The 19,928-nt window shown below is 53.1% G+C and overlaps 2 protein-coding genes across 2 annotated transcripts in view; one reads left to right on the top strand and one right to left on the bottom strand.

The window, feature by feature from the left end:
• Positions 1–19,928, bottom strand: part of ADCY1 (adenylate cyclase 1) — a 96,334-nt gene that overhangs the window by 54,605 nt on the left and 21,801 nt on the right. The window contains exons 3-4 of the mRNA XM_062178598.1: positions 4,674–4,792; positions 1,675–1,786 (exon numbers count right to left, since the gene is read on the bottom strand). Of these exons, the coding sequence (XP_062034582.1) occupies positions 1,675–1,786; positions 4,674–4,792 (231 nt within the window). The remainder of the gene's footprint in view (positions 1–1,674; positions 1,787–4,673; positions 4,793–19,928) is intronic.
• On the top strand, positions 10,488–11,081 carry LOC133749960 (claudin-34-like; the record flags this gene model as incomplete). Its single annotated transcript, XM_062179329.1, has 1 exon — positions 10,488–11,081. A coding segment is annotated over exon 1 (594 nt), but the record flags the coding sequence as incomplete, so codon positions are not given.

Raw genomic sequence — 19,928 nt, 5'->3', positions numbered from 1 at the left:
GCAACCCAGCCTCGCCCAAGAGAAGCCACCGCGTGCTTCCGAGGAAAGAAACCTGCGCTGCTGCATGTGTGCCAGGGTGCCCGCCGCTGTCCTGAGCATCCGGGGGACAAGGCGGGGACGGCTGCACAGGCACCCGGATGGACAGGTCTCGGTGCAGGAGAGGGGACGCCAGACACACAGAGCGCTCCCTGCGCTGTCCACACAGGGACCTAGAGGACGCCAACCTGAGGCGCACAGAGCAGATCAGAGGTCGCCTGGATTGAAGGGAGGTGGGGATGAGACGGGGAGAGACGGACAGCAGAGGGTCCGGGCGGCCGCGGGGTGGGGGCAGGCACTGCCACCCGTGCAGGAAGCAGCCAACAGGAGGCAGCTCTGCGGGGCCCGGGCCCAGCCACAGGGAGGCGCGGGTGGGAGAGCACCCGAGGCCACAATCAGGGCTGGCAGAGGGCGGGCACACGGGACTCTCGTCTTCCTGGGAGAAGGAAGGCACCTGTGTGTCAGCTCCCCTTCCTGTCCACAGAGCCTCCTAAGCAGCACCCGGCCCCGCCAGGGAGAAAGGGCCGTGCACCTCCCAGCACCGTCCAAAGGGAGCAGCGTCCGCCCCGGCGTCCACACGGCCTCCCGGGCTTCCTGCACCTCAGTGACCCCCGCCCAGGCGGCCCCTCCCTCCCCTCATCCAGGGAAATTCTGGCCACCCCACCCCGACATACACCCCGACCTCAGCGCCCCCGCCCTGCCTCCTGCTAGCTCCTCACACACTCCCGTCTCACTGGGCTGGGCTCCAGGGACCCCGGGCACCAGAGCCTGACAGGCCTCTTGGAGAGGGAGAGAGGTGACTCCTGGGAGGTGGGCAGGGGCCTCGGAAGCCGTCCCCTCCAGCACGGGGGCCGCTACGTCTAGGGGGGGATGCACCAGCGGAGTGGAGTGAGCCAGCAGGGTGCAGCCCAGCGCTGGACCCACTATTGCCGTGAGCAGCCAGGCAGCGGGGAAACCCGGGGGGGCAAGCGCCCTCCCCCAGCCTGCATGGTCCTCGGCTCGCAGCCCAGCCCTGCAGGCCCCTTGCCTGCTCTGCAAACCCCTTGTGGCTTACTGCTGCGTTTCCTGAGACCCCAGACCAGGACCCCCAGCGAGTATCGGCCACTCGACCATCTGGGAATGCAAACACGCGTGCTCCTGCGTGGGATCTGCCAGGGACAGTCCCAGGAAGGACTTCCAGTCCCAGGAGGCAGCCTGCCCTGAGCAAGCGTGGCCCTCTCCCAGGCCAGCTCGGGCAGCTGGGCAGATGGCCGCTGCTGTCAGTTTCATCCCAGGAGGGCAGCAGCTCAGCGGAGGCAGTGCCCACAGAGCCACGGCCACAGCCGCCTCCAACCCTGAGGCTGCGGCCACTGGCTCTGTGTGCCACGCCCAGAACTCCACAAGGCAGCACGTGGCTGAGCCGAGCCTGAGCCGTGTGCCCAGAGCCCTCAATGGCAGGCAGCTGGCCGAGCCGGTGCAGCGTCGCCTCCTAGGTCCGCGTCGGTGAAGGGCGAGGCTAAAACCTGTGGCCACTGACCACCGGCTGGCAGGGCAGCTTCACCCCAGTCCAGCTCCCGTTCCATGGCCGGAACCCTCCCGGCAAAGCGTGCTGTGGGAGCAACTGCAGCCGAATTCCCGCTGCCCGGCGGAGCTGCTTACCGTGGCTAATTCATCGAACTTGCCAAAGAGCTCGTTGAGAAGTTTGACCAGCTCCTGGGCCGTGCACTGGGACGCCAGCCCCGTGAAGCCCACGATGTCCGCAAACAGGATGCTGCAAGAGAAAGAAGCGGTGACAGTGACAGGGACAGTGACGGGCCCCTCCTCCCCGTCCCTCGGGAAGTGACCGCACCCCTGGAGCGGCAGGGGCACCCACGTCCTCCTCGTGCAGGCTGGACAGCAGGACCTCCTCGTTCCCATTTCACAAGGAGAACACTGGGGCTCAGCGACGCTGTGGGGAGGGCAGCCACTGAGCTGGTCAGGGCTCGCTGTCCCCCACGCCGACCCCAGGGAGACCACGTGCCTGGGCATGGCCAGCAGCAGCAGCGTGCTTTCCCGAGGTGCCTGGGCCCCTGCACACCCTCCCTGGCCCCTTCAGCCAGCCGGACAGGGGTGACCACAAGGCCCTCAATGGCAGCGACTTCCTGCACGCCAGGCTGCAGTGCTGTGCAAACTCGGTCGGTGAGGACCGGCTGGGGGTCTGCTCGGCGCAGCACGGAGCTGGGTGGGCCGGAGCGAGACGGCGTCCGCCCGCAGACACAGCCGCCCCGTGCAGAGACTAAGACACGTCCAGCGTTTCCCCAGCATGCTCCCTGCGGAACAGACGCTGAAACGTGGTCCTAATGGCCCACTCCCCTGGTCCAGATGCTCCTGGCTTTTTCTTTTGGGACTCCCTAAACCCAGACGTGAAGCCCCACAGCCCCACACAGAAGCTATCCACGCCAAGAAGAGGAAAGGGGCCATGTGGGCCGCAGCAGAGGGTGTCGCCACAGACAGGCCAGCCCAGGAGGGCACAGGACCCCAGGCCACTTGCCCATCTGGGCCCTGCACCGGAGACGAGCCAGGCAAGTGTTTCAGTCATTCATCAACGTCAGCGTTCAACTCGTCCATTATTTCACTGGCTCATCCGCCAGGTACCGATGGTGAGGGCTGTGTGGGCAGGCACGGCTCCAGCTGCCCGGCACTCAGCAGTGGACAAGGGCGCCCAGCAAACGTCACTGCCCTCAGCAGGAGTCCACTCTGCACCCAGCGGACGTCCCAGATGGCCCAGGGAGCCACGGAGAAAACTGGATCAGGGTCCCTGGCTCTCCACCAGGGCGGGGCAGGGGATACACCTGCTGACGGGGCTGCTCCTGCCCCCACCGCCTCGGCCCCCTGGGCCCCGGGGAGAACTTGGCTGTGGGTCTGACCGGGCAGCCCCTGCAGGGCCTGAGTGGTCCCTCCCCGGCTGCTCTGCCGTGCTCAGCTTCAGAGCGTCCGTTGACAGCGGGTGTCCATGCACGCACCCTCCGAGTACACGGAGCTTCTCGGATGTGGGTCGATGCTTTCCCCAGCGTGGGCGACATCTCTGGCTGCTGTTTCTTCAATCCCCACTTCCTCTCCACGTGCCCCACCCCGCCTCCCTCTCAGCTGGGACTCCCAGCCGCGTGTCGATCCGCTGGGTGGCGTGTGTGTGTGTGTGTGTGCGCGCATGTGTGCGCGTCCCCCACCCGGGTCTCCGGGCGCCTTCATCTCCATGCCCTGTTCACTCGGTGCAGGCCGGCCCTCCCTGCAGCGCCCGCTGCTGCCTCCTGCCCGCTCAGTGCTGCTGAGCCGTGTGCAACAGCGGATTTTTCTTGCAGTAATTTTTCAAATCTGCAATTTCTGCTTCATGGGGTTTTTCAAACACTTTCTACCGCCTATGGCTCTGCCCGGCTGGAGGAGAACGCGTTCCCTTCGGTTGTGTAGACGGCTTTTCTCTGAACACCTTTAAATCAGCAGATTGAGGTTTTCTCCCAGAAGTCCAGGCCGAGGGTCCTCAGGGGGCTTCTGCCGCCTGCCCTAGCTCTGTCCGTGGGAGCCACAGTCTCACAGATCCCTGCTGAGAAACGAAGCCAACCACGCGCAGCCCTGCAAGCGAGGGTTCCCTCAGACGGGGAAGCACGGGGAAGCACCGGGGCGCCGGCTGGGGCTGCGGCTGACCTCATGCTGTGCGCTCCAGACGGCTCAGACCAGCTCTGCACGCGCTCGTCCCGGGCAGTCCCGCAGAATTCCAGACGTTCTCCAAGTGCCCCCCGGGCATCTTACTCGCTGGGTTTTCCTTGAGGCTTCCAGTCCCCTTGTTGTCTGCCTCGCCTGTTGTCACTGCCCAAGGAAGCTCTGAACAGAAACAACGCTGGTCGCTCTGGGCTCGGAGGAAGGCCCCGTTCTGCTGCCGTCGGGACGCGGGGCAGGGGCAGAAGCCGGGCCTGAACGCGGGCTCCCCTGTGGGATGCGGGCATCGCCCTGCGCCACAGGCCTGCCCCACAGCCCTGACTTAACCCCGGGTGCTTGTTCTCACTGACGACCGCTCCATTCCTCCCCAGCCTCTCTTCTGTTGGCTCCTGAGGCTGAAATGTTTCCAGGACAGAGCAGGGCCTCACCCCTGCCCTCTGCAGGGTCCTCACGCAGCAGCCGGAGGCGGGGCGTGAATGAGCGTCTGCTGAGCTGCCACGCCCTTAGCACACAGGGACAGCAGGGGCCCGGACAGTCCACAAACCCTGGCTCACGGGGACCCGTCTGCGGTACTGGACGGAAGGCAGAACCAGCGCACCTCAGGGGCCCAAGTGCACACAGCCTGGCAGCAACACCCGTAAGAGCCGGCAGAGGGCAGTGGACAGGCAGGCGTCTGGGTCCCTCCGAGTCCACCCACCTCGAGTGTCAACTCCCTACGGCAGCCCAGTCTGTTCTAAGCTCATCACACTCCGACAGAAAGTGCGCCGCGCACCCTGGAGTGTCTGGAGGGCTAACTTGCCTCACCTGTAAAATGGGGATAATCGTGACACCTCCTGAGGTTGTCACGGGAACAGCCAAGGAGCGAGGCGTGTGGCAGGCTCAGCCAAGACGCCGGCACCGGCGGAGCAAGGCTCAGCTCCGGCCCGCACCACCACCACCCCCACCCCCCCGCCCCGCCGCGACCCTACCTCACGTTGTCGTGTCTCTGGATGTAGATCTTGTGGAAGATCCTCTCAGGGGGCTTCAGGAAGTCCTCCTTCATCTCCATGGCGACGTTGCGGGGCAGGAGGCTCATGAGGAGCCGCTCCTGGCAGAGAGAGGGGTCCCCGTCACCCAGCCGGTCCCCCCCTCCCTCCCAGCCCGGCCTGCAGCAGTACAGAGGGACTTCTTCAAACGTGCACCCAGTCTCAACACCGACCGGGGGCCCCAAGAAGCAAAGCATCAGCGTCAGGAGCAGATGACGGCGTGGAGAGAACACAGGCCAGCAGGCCACGGGACGGAGGCCACCCTGAGCCTGCACCCTGCAGGGAAGGCAGTGCCTGCTAGGACCCCACAAACCTAAACTTGGTGACCCTCACTGCCCGGCGCGCCGCTCTCAACACCAATCAGAGGTGGAGGTGACAGCCGTGACGACTCTGCCGCGTCCTGGTCCCTCCTCCTCCCGCAGGGCAGCTAGGACCACCCAGGATGCTCCTCATCACGGTGGAGACCTCACGGCCCAGGCAGCCTGGGACCGACTCAGCTGGGCTCACTGGGTCTTCTGTCTCCCAGCACATCCCGGCCTCAGAGCCGGAGAGGCAGCAACTCAGAAACGCCAGTGGGCACAGACCAGAGAAGGCCCCCAGAACACTCTCCCCAGCCTGAGGCCCTCGGCGGAGCAGCCTCACGAAAGAAACTTCTAGACGGGGCCAGCACTGTGGTGTAGTGGGTAAAGTCCCCGCCTGCGGTTCCGGCATCCCATTTGGGTGCCAGTTCAAGTCCCAGCTGCTCCACTTGCAATCCAGCTCTCTGCTGTGGCCTGGGACAGCAGTGGAAGATGGCCCAAGTCCTTGGGCCCCTGTGCTGGGTCTTAGTCCACCCGTACAAGGATGGACTGGGTCCGAGGAAAGGTAAGTGCGCCGCTCGCCCGTTCCCCAGCCTCCCGATCCCGGAGACAATCAGACGCAGCGGGGAGCCAAGTCTAGCAAGGACTCATTTACTTCGTGCGAAACAGAACCTTTTATAGCACAAAACTGCAGAGTCATTGGGGCAGGGCTAAGGACCAACCAATCACTTAAACGGTCAATTTACAGGGGGATTTCTATAGGACTAGCCATATGTCTATACACTTGTGGGGTTTTTTTTGGTTTTTTTTTTTTTTTTTTTTTGCTACTACTTTATTTGATGTGTTTGTGCTGCCATCTTTTGGACAAACAGAAAAATGCTTTATGGTGTAGCATGATAAAAGTCCGATGTGCATTTCAAATACTGGTAAACAAAAAAAATTTTAATGCAAAAGACCAACGCAATGAAAACCTGATTTATCATTTTTTGTTTTTCAATATATTTGAAGAGAAGAGAAAGAAACAGACAAAAAGATCTGCCACCTGTGAATTCATGCTTTACATGCCTGCAACAGTCAGGACTACGCCACGCCAAAGCCAGGAGCCCAAAACTCATTTCTGTATTTATGCCTTTCAAATAAATAAACAGATATTGAAAGTCTCCCAACAAGAAAGTCTAGGATCTGATGGATTCACATATGCATTCCATAAAACATTTAAAGAAGAACTAAATCCTTGGGGCTGGTGCTGTGGCATACAGGTAAAGCCACCACCTGAAAGGCCAGCATCCCATATTGACACCAGTTTGAGTCCGGACTGCTCCACCTTTGATCCAGCTCCTTACTGATGTACCTGGGAAAGCACCGAAAGATGGCCCAAGTATTTGGGCTCCTGCACTCGCATGGGAGACCCAGAAGAAGCTCCTGGCTTCTGTCTGGATTGGCCCAGCTCCAGCGATTGTGGCCATTTGGAGAGTGAACCAGTGGGTGGAAGACATCTATGTCTCCCTCTCTGTAACTCTACTGTTCAAATAAATCCTTACAAGAAAAAAAAAAAAACTAAAGGGGATGAGTGCCAGGGAGACCTACTGGACAGGATGTTTATAATGAAATGGCTGTCAAGCTGGCTCCTATGACATGGTCATGGCCCATGACATAATGGCTACTGTCATGGCATGCACAGCCTAGCAATTGAGAGTTGAGAAGGTGGTCACTTGACAAGGAGTGTGGATGTTGGCCAGAGTGGAGGGCTAAAGAGAGGGCCTGGTGCCTGAACACTGGGCTACCAGTGGGGACGATACCTACGGCTGCCTCAATCCAGAAGCCCACGATGGAGGTACTGTGTCATCCTCAGCCATGCTGGCCCTGTGAGCTGTCAGCCTTCTCTGACATTGCTTCTGGTTCACTTGGAGACTGCACAACTGGTTAGTGGACACTCCCTCCCTCTTTCTTTTTCCTCCTATGGTGGTAAAATATGCATGACAACGCTGACTATGTTAACTGTTGCTGTGGATTCGTTTTGAGAGGAGAAACACAGTGGGGGCAAGAGGTGTGGAGTCAAGACACAGACACTGGGGGTCAGGTGAAGGCGGGCTAGAGGTGAGCAGCTTGCAGACTCTAGCAGTTGGTGCAGCAGCTTATCTAGCCAAGGCAGCCAGTCTGATCAAGGGATGGTTTGTGCCATAACCAATCACTGCCTGTTGCTAGGCAGGCTCCTTTGGGTTCTGAAGCCAGTTCCTGAGTAACTGCCACGCAGGCTCCTTTGGGTTCCGAAGCCAGTTCCTGAGTAACTGCCATTCGCTAGCCAGTGCCATCTTGGCGAGGTCTGCTCATCCCACCACAGTTAATTAGGTAAGTAGCATATTGTTGGGCAGGTCTTATCCACTCGAGAACATTTTCATCACCCCCAACTGAAACCTATCTGCATGAAATGCCACCTCACCTGCTCTCCTACCCGCTAGGCTCTAGCGGTCACTACTTTCAGTCTTTATGAATGTGACTACCCTGGGTACTTCATGTAAGTACAGTCATACAGTATTATCCTATTGTATGTGGCTTATTTCACATAGCATCGTGACCTCAATGGTCACTCGTGTTACACTCTGTGTCAGAGTTTCCTTCATTTCTAAGGCTATGAATATAAATAATATCCCATAATACGTATAGATAGTCCTGGACATACAATGTGTGATGCCCAGATAAGTAGATCCCCAAGAAGCTATGTAGGTATTAAATTATATACTTCAAGAATTTCATAGAAAATGGAATTAAAGTAGGAGTTTAATTAGGTGCTAAATTGAGTTTGAACCCCATACATTTTTTTTCCTTGATACACATTTTCCATGTGTTAAGAAAACAATTTTTAAAAGTTTTTAAATATTTGTTACTTATTTGAAAGGCAGAGTTACAGGGGCGGGGGAAGGGATCTTCCATCTGCTAGTTCACTCCCCAAATGGCCACATCGCTGGAGCTGGGCTGATCCGAAATCAGGAGCCAGGAGCTGCTTTCCTAGGAGCATTAGCAGGGAGCTGGATTGGAGTGAAGCAACCATACAGGATGCTGGTGCTGCAGGTGGTGGGTTAACCTGCTATGGCAAAGGGCCAGTGTTTTTGCTTTGTTTTGTTTTGTTTTTTTGCAGCAAAAACTTTTGTATGAAAACAAACGCCTACTTTTAATTCCACTTTCACATAAACTTTCTGAAGTTGCTTCTTATTTAGCCTCCAGTATTAGTTAATCTTCCACAGTCTGACAACTTTTTAATGAAGTCTTTTTGTTATTTCTAATTTTAAAAGACCATGCTTATGACAGAATATCTAAAACTACTGAGCAGCCAGGCACCATTAAAAACATCATTACATGAATGTCAGAAATACACACAGTATTGAATGAAAGAAGGGAGTCACAAGGGAATGACGACTTCAAGGAGCCTGTTTTGAAAACTGGACAAACTTGAATTCCACTGTCTGGGGGTATTTGGGGAGGCATGCTGAGGTGACAGAACTGTAAAGGCCACGAAGTGGTGATAGCTGTAGCACACTCAGTGGTAGAGACATGGGTGTGTACCCTGTGAGAATTCATTGAACTGTACACATGTTTTCTCTATATGTGTGATTCCTCACAACACAAATAGCTTTTAAAAAGTCAGAACCCTCAGACGCAGTTACACATTTCTCTTGGGACAAGCATTTGGAGCAGCAGTCAAGCCGCCACTTGGGATGCCTGCATTCAGGTCCTGGATCCACTCTTGACTCCAGGTTCCTGCTAATGTACACCCTAGGAGGTAACTGTGATAACTCAAATACTTGGGGTCCTGAATCTCCATAGGAGATCCAGACAAAATGCACAGTTCACTGCTTTAGCCTGGCACAGTTCTGGCTGTTGCACGCATTTGGATAGCTAGCTAGTAGAGAAAGAGATCACTCTGCCTTTCAAATAAAATTTTTTTTCTTTTAATAATTAGCATATAGCCTTCCAGTTCAATTCTTATCCATGATTATATCCACACACTATTTTGTAACAAGTTGTCTGTACTGGATGTATTGTGAGCATTCTTCCTTTTGGTCACATGAGATGGTGACTAGAATGGCTCCAATATAAAAGACTACAAATATCAAAATGTTGGAGATGATGTGGAGAAACTGGAACCTATCCTATCTTACTGGTGAAAATGTAAAATAGTGTGATGACTTGTAGAAATGGGTTAGCAATTGCTAAAAAGTCAAATATACACTTAGTATACATCCCAGCGATTCTATTCCTAGGCATTTATGCAAGAGAAAATGTGAAAATATATCAATGCAGACTCATACATATATATGTGTGTGTTTGTGTGTGTGTGCATAATCGTGAATTTTCACAGTAGCATTATTCATAATAGACAAAACATGAACACAGTCCAGATGTCCATAAACTAAAAATGACTCAACAAATGGTGTTATGCCCATACTACAGAATTCCCCACCCCTCAACACACACAACACTACAATGGACAGACTTCTCACACATGCTACAACACGGGTGAATCTTGAAGCCATTATGCTAAGTGAAAAGTGCCAGGCATACAATATTACATCTTGTATGTCCACTTACACTTTTTTTTTTTTGACAGGCAGAGTGGATAGTGAGAGAGAGAGAGAGAAAGGTCTTCCTTTTTGCCGTTGGTTCACCCTCCAATGGCCGCCGCGGTAGCACACTGCGGCCGGCGCACCGCGCTGATCCGAAACCAGGAGCCAGGTGCTTCTCCTGGTCTCCCATGCGCGTGCAGGGCCCAAGCACTTGGGCCATCCTCCACTGCCTTCCCGGGCCACAGCAGAGAGCTGGCCTGGAAGAGGAGCAACCGGGACAGGATCGGTGCCCCGACCGGGACTAGAACCCAGTGTGCCGGCGCCGCAAGGTGGAGGATTAGCCTGTTAAGCCACGGCGCCGGCTCACTTACACTTTTAATGTTGACATATATCTTCATTGTGTGGATATAGCATGTTATTCCATAAAGCCCTACTGTTAGACTAGACAGTATTTTGCACATTTCAGTATTAGTGTGCTTCGATGAGCATCTTTGTGACGAACCTTGATTATGTTTGTGCACCAGCATTTAGCAGTGGAACCGATTACTTGAAGTTTTGTGCATTTAAATGGTCCTTCCTGAAACTTCCACAGTGTGCAGAATGCCTGCCCCCTCCAGCAGACAGCGTCAAATGTTTCCTGTTGTGAATATAGGAGTGTAACACAAAAAGTTTGTGCAAAACTGGAATTAAAAATCAGTTGTGTTTATTTTTGGTTCCAAGGAATTTTTAAGTCCATGCATGGTTTTTGACTTGCATTTCCCATGACCTCTTTGATGTCCTCTTGCATAGCACTTTGCTATTGATACTGTGTCCCAGGGAGGACTGTGCCAGACCCAAGAGTCCCGCCCTCATGATGCCCTGTGTTTGTTTGCAGTTCTAGCGGGTGTGCTGCCACCATGACCTCACTCGTCAATAGTGCCAATCGCCAAGTAGCAGGTTTTGCTGTTTCCACCATAGGATGGCTCCTCCTCAGCACTTCCATGGGCCTTGCGGAGTGGCGATTGTGGTACATGGATGACCCCTCGCTCTTCCCCAAAGGCGTTGCCAGTGTGGGAATATGGAGAACCTGCATTTATCACCATCACCGCGATTCCAACCAAAGCGACGGACATACCAAATTCTGTCACCGACACACCTACAATGATACCTTCCTCCCTCTCAGTATCCGTGTATCTCAACACCTCCTGCTGGCTGCCAGCCTCCTAGGGCTTCTGGGGAAGGCCTTTATCATCCTTGCACTTAGAAATGTGTACATGGGCATTGTGCGGGCCAACACCCTCTTCAACCCATTTGTGGCTTCTGGCGTCCTGTACATAACTGCCAGTGCCTGTGTCCTAACCACTGCGTTCTGGAATTACTACTCCGTTGTGAACGTACAAGGCATTGCCTTCCCGTCCTCTTTCCATCTGCCCTTCCAGCCGGATACTCAGGAAGCCGGGAGTGCCATTCTAGTGGCAGCTCTGTCTGCCCTCCTCATGTTGTTGAGTGGCTTGGTTTTCTGCTTTTATAAGTTTCCCCCTGGACAGGAATGTGTATCCCGAGATTTCAGAAACACGGATTTTGTGGAAACATCGGCTGTGTAGATCCACGATTCCCAGGAGTTTATGGAAGGACTAACCCAGGATAACCTTTCAAATAGTTACAAACTCTGCAGACCATGGGACATAAAGTGGCTGACTGTTTTCTTCTACTATATTCTGCGTCTGAATTTGGTTCATTGGTTGGTTGAATTAAGAACTTTCATTAAAAAAAAAAAAAAAACACTTCGCCCATTTGCCAATTGATCTTTTCGGATCTGGATTTTAATTGCTGTTGGCTGAAATAAATAATCAAAACTAAATCTGTGTGTATGTAAGTAAGTGGATCTGAATACATTAACCTCCAATATCTCCCGCTGAAACTTCTGCTTCCAAAAATAATGGCTCCTATTTCCTAAGTCGTGGTGATAGCATCTCTTTGTCATACAAAGATTACCCTGAGGTGATAAGCAGAGAAAATAGCGTAAGGAATTTTTACAAAACCAGCGTTTGTCAAAACTCAGCATTTGTCAACATTTTTCTAATCCCTAAGTAGTTAAAGCCTACCTCTGACGTCAGCTCCCTTCATTCCCATATACTTCAGTATGACTCTCTAGGAATTTGATGTCTATTTGCATAACCATATTATACCTACAAAATTGCACAGTTATGCTTTCCAATCAGTTAGAATTTTCAATGCCTCAAAAATAATTCTGTAGTTTTATTTGTTCCACACCAACTGCTCACTCTGTCTCTTAAGTCTTAATCTACACCCCACCACCACACACACAAATACAGTATCCTGTCTGCTTTTCATTTATGCATCAACTATCCATTTATTTATTTGAGAGCCAGAGATTCTTATAGAATCAGAGAGAGACCACCCATCTGCTGACTCATTTCCCAAATTCCCCCAATGGCTCGGGCAGAGCCAGGCCAAAGCTAGAAGCCAGGAATTCAATCCACGTCTCCCACATGGGTGACAAGTGCGCAACTACTTGAGCCATCACAGCTGCCTCAGAGTATCTGCATGGACAGGAAGCTGGTGTCCTGAGCCAGAGCCAGGAAACAAATCTGGGTACCTTGGGACACGACATACGGCATGAGCATCTTAACCAGTGTCTTACCATCTAGGCCAAACACTAACTCTACTTATTTTTTAAAATGACTTTGAATGGAGCAGGTGTTCAGCACAGTGGTTAAGATACTGCATCTGATATTTACATATCTGCGTTCAAGTCTCAGCTGTGCTTCTGCATGAGCAAACAGAAGAATCCTCAAACCTGCAATCATAAAGTAACATGAAGGAATGAAAAATCTTAGCCATCCTGTTTTGTGCAATACACATAATATACATGTATTGAAATACCACACTGTGGCCCTTAAATGTGTCATATTTAATCACTAAAGAATTTTGAAAAGAAATGAGAATAGACAAAATCACTCAGAAAAAGCATTTAATGATAAGAATATACATATAAATAAATATTTGTAAAACATTAAAAGAATATAAGTAAATAATGCGAACCTAAACTGAATTCTGAAATTTGGAAAACCAAAATAAAAAGGCAGAACCTATGAAATCGAATTTTTCAATTACATATTTCTACATATGTTTGCAGCATACAAAATATATATATATAGACTAGCCATATGTCTATATAGACTATATAGACTAGTCTATAGTCTATATAGACTAGCCATATGTCTATACACTTGTTACTAGTTTTGTTACCTCCCCTGATGTTGTGCAGCCAATTAGTTTTAGTGGTAAACAACTTTGGATTCCGCCCACCTTACTTCCTTTGGGCACCATCATGTAACTAATTTCCCCACACCCCTGCACCCACGTGGGAGAGCCGTAAGAAGCTCCTGGCTCCTGGCTTCAGATCAGAGCAGCTCTGGCCACTGTGTCCACTGGGGAATGTATCAATGGCTGGAAGACCTCTCTCTCTCTCTTTCTCTCTGCGTAACTCTGACTTTCAAGTAAATAAATAAATCTTGAAAAAGAAAAGAAACTTCTAGGCAGTAAGCCCCCCTGCAGGCCACAGACAGTGAAAGGCCAGGGCTCCAGCCCCGCCCCCAGCAGCAAAGCCGGCGTGAGAGGTCCCCAGCTGGATGCGACCCCCACCCCACCCCAGGCTGGGTAGTGGAGCCAGGCCTGGCACCCCCACCTGCTGGAAAGGAGGCAGCCCGCCTCCTCACTCAGCACAGAACACGTGTGGGGCCACGGGAGCCACACCTCACTGGGTTGTTTTTTTTTTTTTTTTCAATATTTCTTTATTTATTTGAAAGGTTAAGTCACAGAAAGAAACCGAGAAAGAGACACAGAGAGAGAGAGAGAGATCTTCTATCCACTGGTTCACTCCCCAAATGGCCACAACGGCCAGGACTGCGTCAGGCTGAAGCTGGGAGCCAGGAGCGTTGTCTGGGTCTCCCATGTGAGTGGCAGGAGCCCAGGCACTTGGGCCATCTGCTGCTGCTTTCCCAAGCACATTAGCAGGGAGCTGGACTGGAAGTGGAGCAGCCGGGCCACAAACCAGTGCCCGTACAGGGGTTGCCGGTATCACAGGCGGCGACTTTACCCGCTACATCCCAGGAGCCAGGACTCTCACATGCACACAGCAGTGAGAGGTGGCAGCCCCCTTCCCCCACAAGAGCTATACCCAGGAAACCAGCCCAGACAAAGGTCACAGAGCCTCAGCAAACCCCCAGTGCCAGGGGCCTATGCAAGCTCACATACCACGAGCTCAGCCAGTGGACCCAGACCACCAACACACTCCCACCAAGGAAAGGAGGCACTAGCAGAACAGACTTTAAAACAACCATTCTTTTTTTTTTCCTTAAAGATTTATTTTATTCATTTGAAAGGCACAGTTACAGAGAGAGAAAGGGGGAGAGAGAGAGAGAGAGCGAGCTTCCATGTGCTGGTTCACTCCTCAATTGTCCAAACTCTCTGGGCTGGCCAGGCAGAAGCCAGGAGCTTCAACCTGGTCTCCCATGGGAGCAGGAGCCCAAGGGCCATCTTCTGCTGCTTTCCCAGACACGTTAGCAGGGAGCTGGATCAGAACCAGAGCAGCCAGGACTCAAACTGCTGCCCATATGGGCTGCCAACATCACAGCTGGCGGCTTTACCACCTATACTGCAGTGCTGGCCCCTGAAGCGGCCATTCCAGGAATGGGCCCATGAACGGCTGCAAACACGCTCTAAGAATGAATACAGGGGCAGGCACTGTGGCACAGCGGGTTGAGCCGCAGCCTGCAATACCAGCATCCCACGTCCGAGCGCTGGTTCAAACCCCAGCTGCTCTGCTTCCCATGCAGCTCCCTGCTAATATGCCTGGGGAAACAGTGAGAGATACACCAGGACTTGGGCCCCTGCCTCCCACTTGGAAGGCCCAGGTGGAGTTCTGGGCTCGGGGCTTCAGCCTGCTCCAGCCCCAACTCTTTGCAGCCATCTGAGGAGCGAACCAGAGAACAGAAAATCTCTGTCTGTCTGCCTCTCCCTTTCTCTGTAAAAGTTTTTCAAGTAACTAAAAGAAATCTCAGTAAAAACATGAACATAAATGTAGAATTCCTTACAACACCCCAGCAATTCAGTGATGCTTAGAAAGAGTTGTACTCCCTGGCCCAACGGGGCTCCATCCACGGATGCAACGCCACGGATGTTCCAATGCTCAAAATCACATACCAATCAGCGCTAGACACCACGCCAGGGGCAGGCTCTGACGCTCAGCAGGTTACGCTGCTGAGTCATCCACACTCCACGCCAGAGCGCCTGGAGTCCCACCTCTGCCTCTGCTCCCTGCTAACGTGCGTGGGAGGCAGCAGCAATGGCTCAAGTCCTTGGGTCTCTACTACCCACACGGGAGATCCAGACTGAGTTCCTCACTCCTGGCTCTGGCCTGGCCCAGCCCCAGCTGTTGGGAACCAGGAGTTATGAATCAACAGACAGAAGATCTCTGTGTATGTGTGTGTGTGTGTGTCACTCTGTCTTTTAAATTAAAAAAAGAACTTTAAACTTTAAATTTTTTTTAATGAAAAAAACACCATACCAGCAGGACAAAGAATTAAAAATTGCTTAGAAATGGGTACAGGAAAGGAAAGTGATGACACTCGGCACCCACTTACAATGAAAACTTCCAGAGAGATGGAGACAGAGGGAACTTCGTCCCCTGGATAGAGATCAGCAGCAAGAACCTGGGGCTAACATTCCCCTTAATGGCAAAAAAACACTAAATACTCCTGCCAGGAACAAGGCCAGGTGTTGACTCCCACACCCAGATGTGCCATCGCCCTGGGAGGGAGCGTCAGCGAAACAAGCTAAGAAAAGAAGGAGACAGCACAGAGACTGGGAAGGAAAGGTGAAAAAGACATGATGGGCTACACAGCAAGCAGAGAGGATGCGCAGCCACAAAACACCACACGTGCCTGCAACACAGAGTGGAATTCCTAAGGTCAACACCCAAAAGTCAATTGTACTTTTGTAGACTAGCAATAAACACACATAAACTGACATCAAAATTAAAATACCACTTATTATTGCTCAAAAAATGAAATGCTTGAGTGTAAATTTAACAAATACATAGAAGATCTGTACACTTACAAAGACACTAGTTAGATCATAAAAGCTCTAAATCAATGGAGACATACCATGTTCATGGACTGGAAGACTCCACACGGTAAAGAGGTCAATGCTCTCCAAACTGAATTCAGACTTAACACAATTCCTATCGAAATTCCAGCCAAGTTTACCATAAAACTTACATAAAAAAGAAAATAAATAATAATAATAGCCAACATAATTTTGAAAAAGAATAGTAAGGTAGAAGAAATCAACCTACTGGATTTTTTTAAACATCTTTTTTTTTAAGATTTAATTTATTTATTTGAGAAGCAGAGTTACAGACAGTCTGAGGGAGAGACAGAGAGAAAGGTCTTCCATCCACTGGTTCACTCCTCAAATGGCTGCAATGGCCAGAACTATGCCAATCCGAAGGCAGGAGCTAGGAGCTTCTTCCAGGTCTTCCACACTGGTGCAGGGGCTCAAACCAGCGCCCACATGGGATGCCAGCACTGCAGGCAGAGGATTAACCTACTGGCTTTCAATACTTATTACATCACAATACTAATCAATACTCTGTGATACTGGTTGCAGGATAACCACACAGTACAATATAACAAGAACTGGAACCTAAGACTCCAGGAATAGAACCTCACAAATGAACCCAATCAATTTCTGACAAAGATCCAAAGGAATTCAATGGAGGAAGAGCAGACTTCTCAACAACGCTGGAGCAAGTGGACATCCATAGGAAGAAGACAAACCTTCGCCCAAATCCCACACCTGCTGCAAACACTGACTGACCGTATCTCACAGATTTAACCACAAAATACGAAGCTATACAACTTTTAAGAAAACACATGAGAAAATCTTCAGGACCAAGGAGTGGGCGGAGGCCTTAAACTTGACATGAAAAGCACAGCCCGTGGCAGGAAAAACCAATCAATCGCACCTCATCAAGATCAGAGACGTGAATTCTCTGAAAGAGCTTAAGATGAGAGGATAAGCTTTGGGAAATGTGTTTGAAGCATACAGCCCAGGGAAGGAATGGAAGTTACAGCAGCTAAGGCCAAGAGTTAAAGAACCCACTTGAGAAGTGGGTGAGAGGTCGGCACTATGGCGTAGCAGGTAAAGCTGCCGCCTGCAGCACCAGCATCCCATGTGGGCACTGGTTCTAGTCCCAGCTGCTCCTCTTCCAATCCAGCTCTCTGCTATAGCCTGGGAAAGCAGTGGAAGATGGTCCAAGTACTTGGGCCCCTGCACCCACGTGGGAGACCCAGAAGAAGCTCCTGGCTCCTGGCTTCAGATCAGCCCAGCTCTGGCCATTGAGGCCATTTGGGGAGTGAACCAGTGGATGGAAGACATCTCTCTCTCTTTCTCTCTCTCTCTCTCTCTCTCTCTCTCTGCCTCTCAAATAAATAAATATTTTTTAACAAAGCAAGTGGACAAAAGACACAAACACACACATGTTGCCAGGAATGGAAACGGTGTAGACGCTTTGGAAAACAGCTTCTGCTGTCTGAGAAGCTAACTGTGCAACCCCTGCACTCCCGGCATTCATCCAGAGAGCGACAGCTACGTTCAGATGAGAACCTGTTCACGAATGTTCTCCCAAAGCGTCCTTCGAGGGGCAAAGGGCTAGTGATGATACGGACACACCTGACGCTGTCACCCAGCAAAACAACAGAACCAGCCACAGGGCCAGCTCTCCCAAGGAGCACGCTGGGTGAAAGGAAGCCAGACCACGGGATTCCATGTCCGTGGCATTTTTGAAATTACAAACTCACAGAAGCGGAGAACGGGGCCATGGCTGCAGCGAGCAGGTGTGGCTATGTCAGGGCGACAGATCCTCACAGGGAGCGATGCCCGTGCCCCCACCCAGCGTCCAGCTCCTGGCTCTAACACTGCACCTGCGACCTCACCGTGTCCCCAGAAGGAAATTGGTCAAGGACACACGGGGCCTCGGCGTTGCTTCTTACAAATCCACGTGAGCCGACAGGGAGCTCAAAGTTTTTGAAAAGTTTAAAAAAAAAGATAGGGGTGAGGGGCGGACACAGCAGGCTGGGCGGCCACTTGGGGCACCCACATCCCGCACGGGAGCTCCAGTTCAAGTCCCAGCTCCTCCGCTTCCAATCCAGCTCCCTGCTGGTGCATTCTGTGAGGACTGCATCAGGGGCTTGGTCCCTGCCACCCACGTGGGAGACCTGGGTGGAGTTCTCGACTCCTGCTTTCAGCCTGGTCCAGCCCTGGACCAGGGGCTCCCATTTGTGGAGTCAAGCAGCAGGTTCGATCTCTCTCCCATTCTCACTCTGCTCTCACTCCCACTCCCTTCCTCTCTCTCACTCTCTGACTTGCAAGTGGATGAAAAACAAAAGATTTTGAACATGGAGGCGCTGGAGCCTTAGCTCGTCCTACTGAGAACAGAAAACAGTACAGTCGCTGTGGGAATGAGCCTGGCCTGAGAGCGCCCCCGGGGCCTGCGACTTCCCTGCTAGGCACGGACCCGGCAGAGGCGAGGCCGCGTCCACACACAGACCTGCAGGCGGTCTGCCCGAGGCGGCCAGAATGAAGACAGCCCACACGGGGAAACAAAACGTGCTCCATCCACCAACAGGGACCGTTTCAACACTGACTCACACCACCCAGTGGACACGGGGCTCAGTGCAAGGAGCCAGCCGCAGAGGAGAGATGGCCCTCACGTGGCCCGTGGAGACACACAGGGGGGGACACCAGGGTGCCGAGGCCTGGCTGAGACTGGAGGGGTGGGGGGTTGTGCAGGGGTGCCGAGGCCTGGCTGAGACTGGGGGGTGGGGGGTGGTGCAGGGGTGCCGAGGCCTGGCTGAGACTGGGGGGTGGGGGGTGGTGCAGGGGTGCCGAGGCCTGGCTGAGACTGGGGGGGTTGGGGGGGTGCAGGGGTGACGAGGCCTGCTGAGACTGGAGGGGTTGGGGGGGGTTGTGCAGGGGTGCCGAGGCCTGGCTGAGATGCAAGTGGGGGTGTAATGGGGAGAACTCTAGCAGATGCAAAGTTTCTGCTCATGGCCCAAAAAGTATCATAAAAGTGATTCTGTATAGCAGTATTACTGCTACTTAATATCAGGATTAAATAAGACCAAAATATTATTAAGGTTACATAAAAATACATATTAAGTATAATTAATATAAAATTATAGCAATTCTAAAGAACAATAATTCTATAAATACTGGGAAAGCATTTAATTATTCTGAACTTGCAATTTGTCGTCATGGAAACTACCAAGATGGACAAGAACAAGGGCGGGGCAGAGGTGGGGCCCCACCCTGCATGGAGCCTGCATCACTCAGAGGGAAGCCTGCTGCCCCCAGGCCGTTCCACTCACCCAGCCAGGACAGCGCTGGGGGAGGGTGCGCCGTGAGGAGCCACGTGTTCTTTCTGGAATTCTGCTTCAATAACGCACTTGAGGTACAGGTGGCCCCCGGGAGGACCCGCGCTCCACGGTGGGGGTGAGGGTGCTGAGCTGGGGGCCCCAGGCTTCCTGGGTGCAGTGGGGGGTGGCAGGGGGGAGAGCCCCAGAGGCAGAGGGCATCCTTCCCTGGGCTCTCAGCTGTGACCGGCACAGAGCCCAGGGCCGGACCCCAGGACCCCATGGTGCCCAGGTGGTCTAGGCCCCGCCCCCACCTCTCCACGCAGAAGGAAGCCAGAGCTCACGGCCCTGCTGAAGACGTCCCATGGCCCCCAGCCTGCCGCCTGGACGCCACCTGCAGCTCCCACCTCCCGCCTGGCCTGGCCGACTGCTACACCTCCCTCAAAGCCCTCACCGCCCCCGGCCTCCCACACGCAGGCCCCATGGGGCGGTGCTGCCGGAACCTGTGCCACGAGCGCCAGGGCTCTCCTCAGGCACCACCTCCTGGCATTCAGCTGCACAGCCTGGTTCCGGGGGACATGGGAGGGGCTGGGTCCCCACAGCTCTCCCCCACGCACCTCCAGGACCCTCACTCCCTGCAGCTGGGGTGCACCCTCCCAGGTACCCCAGAAAGCTCCACAGGGGCTTCTGGGCAGGAAGGTGGTGTGGGGGCAGGGACCAGATGCAGGCGCAAAGGGCATGAAGGTGCCTGGAGAAGGAGGGGCCATGTGCTCTCCCTCCAAAGAGCACCTGGTCGGTCTCACCCAGGTGGGCGGCACCAGGCCCCGGCGTCCTCCCCTCACATGCCAGGCCCACGCCAGTTGTCCAACCACTGGCCACCCACTGGCCACCCACAGCATCCAGGACCCAGCCCAC

Source organism: Lepus europaeus, chromosome 20 (genome assembly GCF_033115175.1).
Source record: "Lepus europaeus isolate LE1 chromosome 20, mLepTim1.pri, whole genome shotgun sequence".
Lineage (NCBI taxonomy): Eukaryota > Metazoa > Chordata > Mammalia > Lagomorpha > Leporidae > Lepus > Lepus europaeus.
The sequence above is the reverse complement of the archived record's forward strand: the minus strand, read 5'-3'. Positions and strand labels throughout refer to the sequence as shown.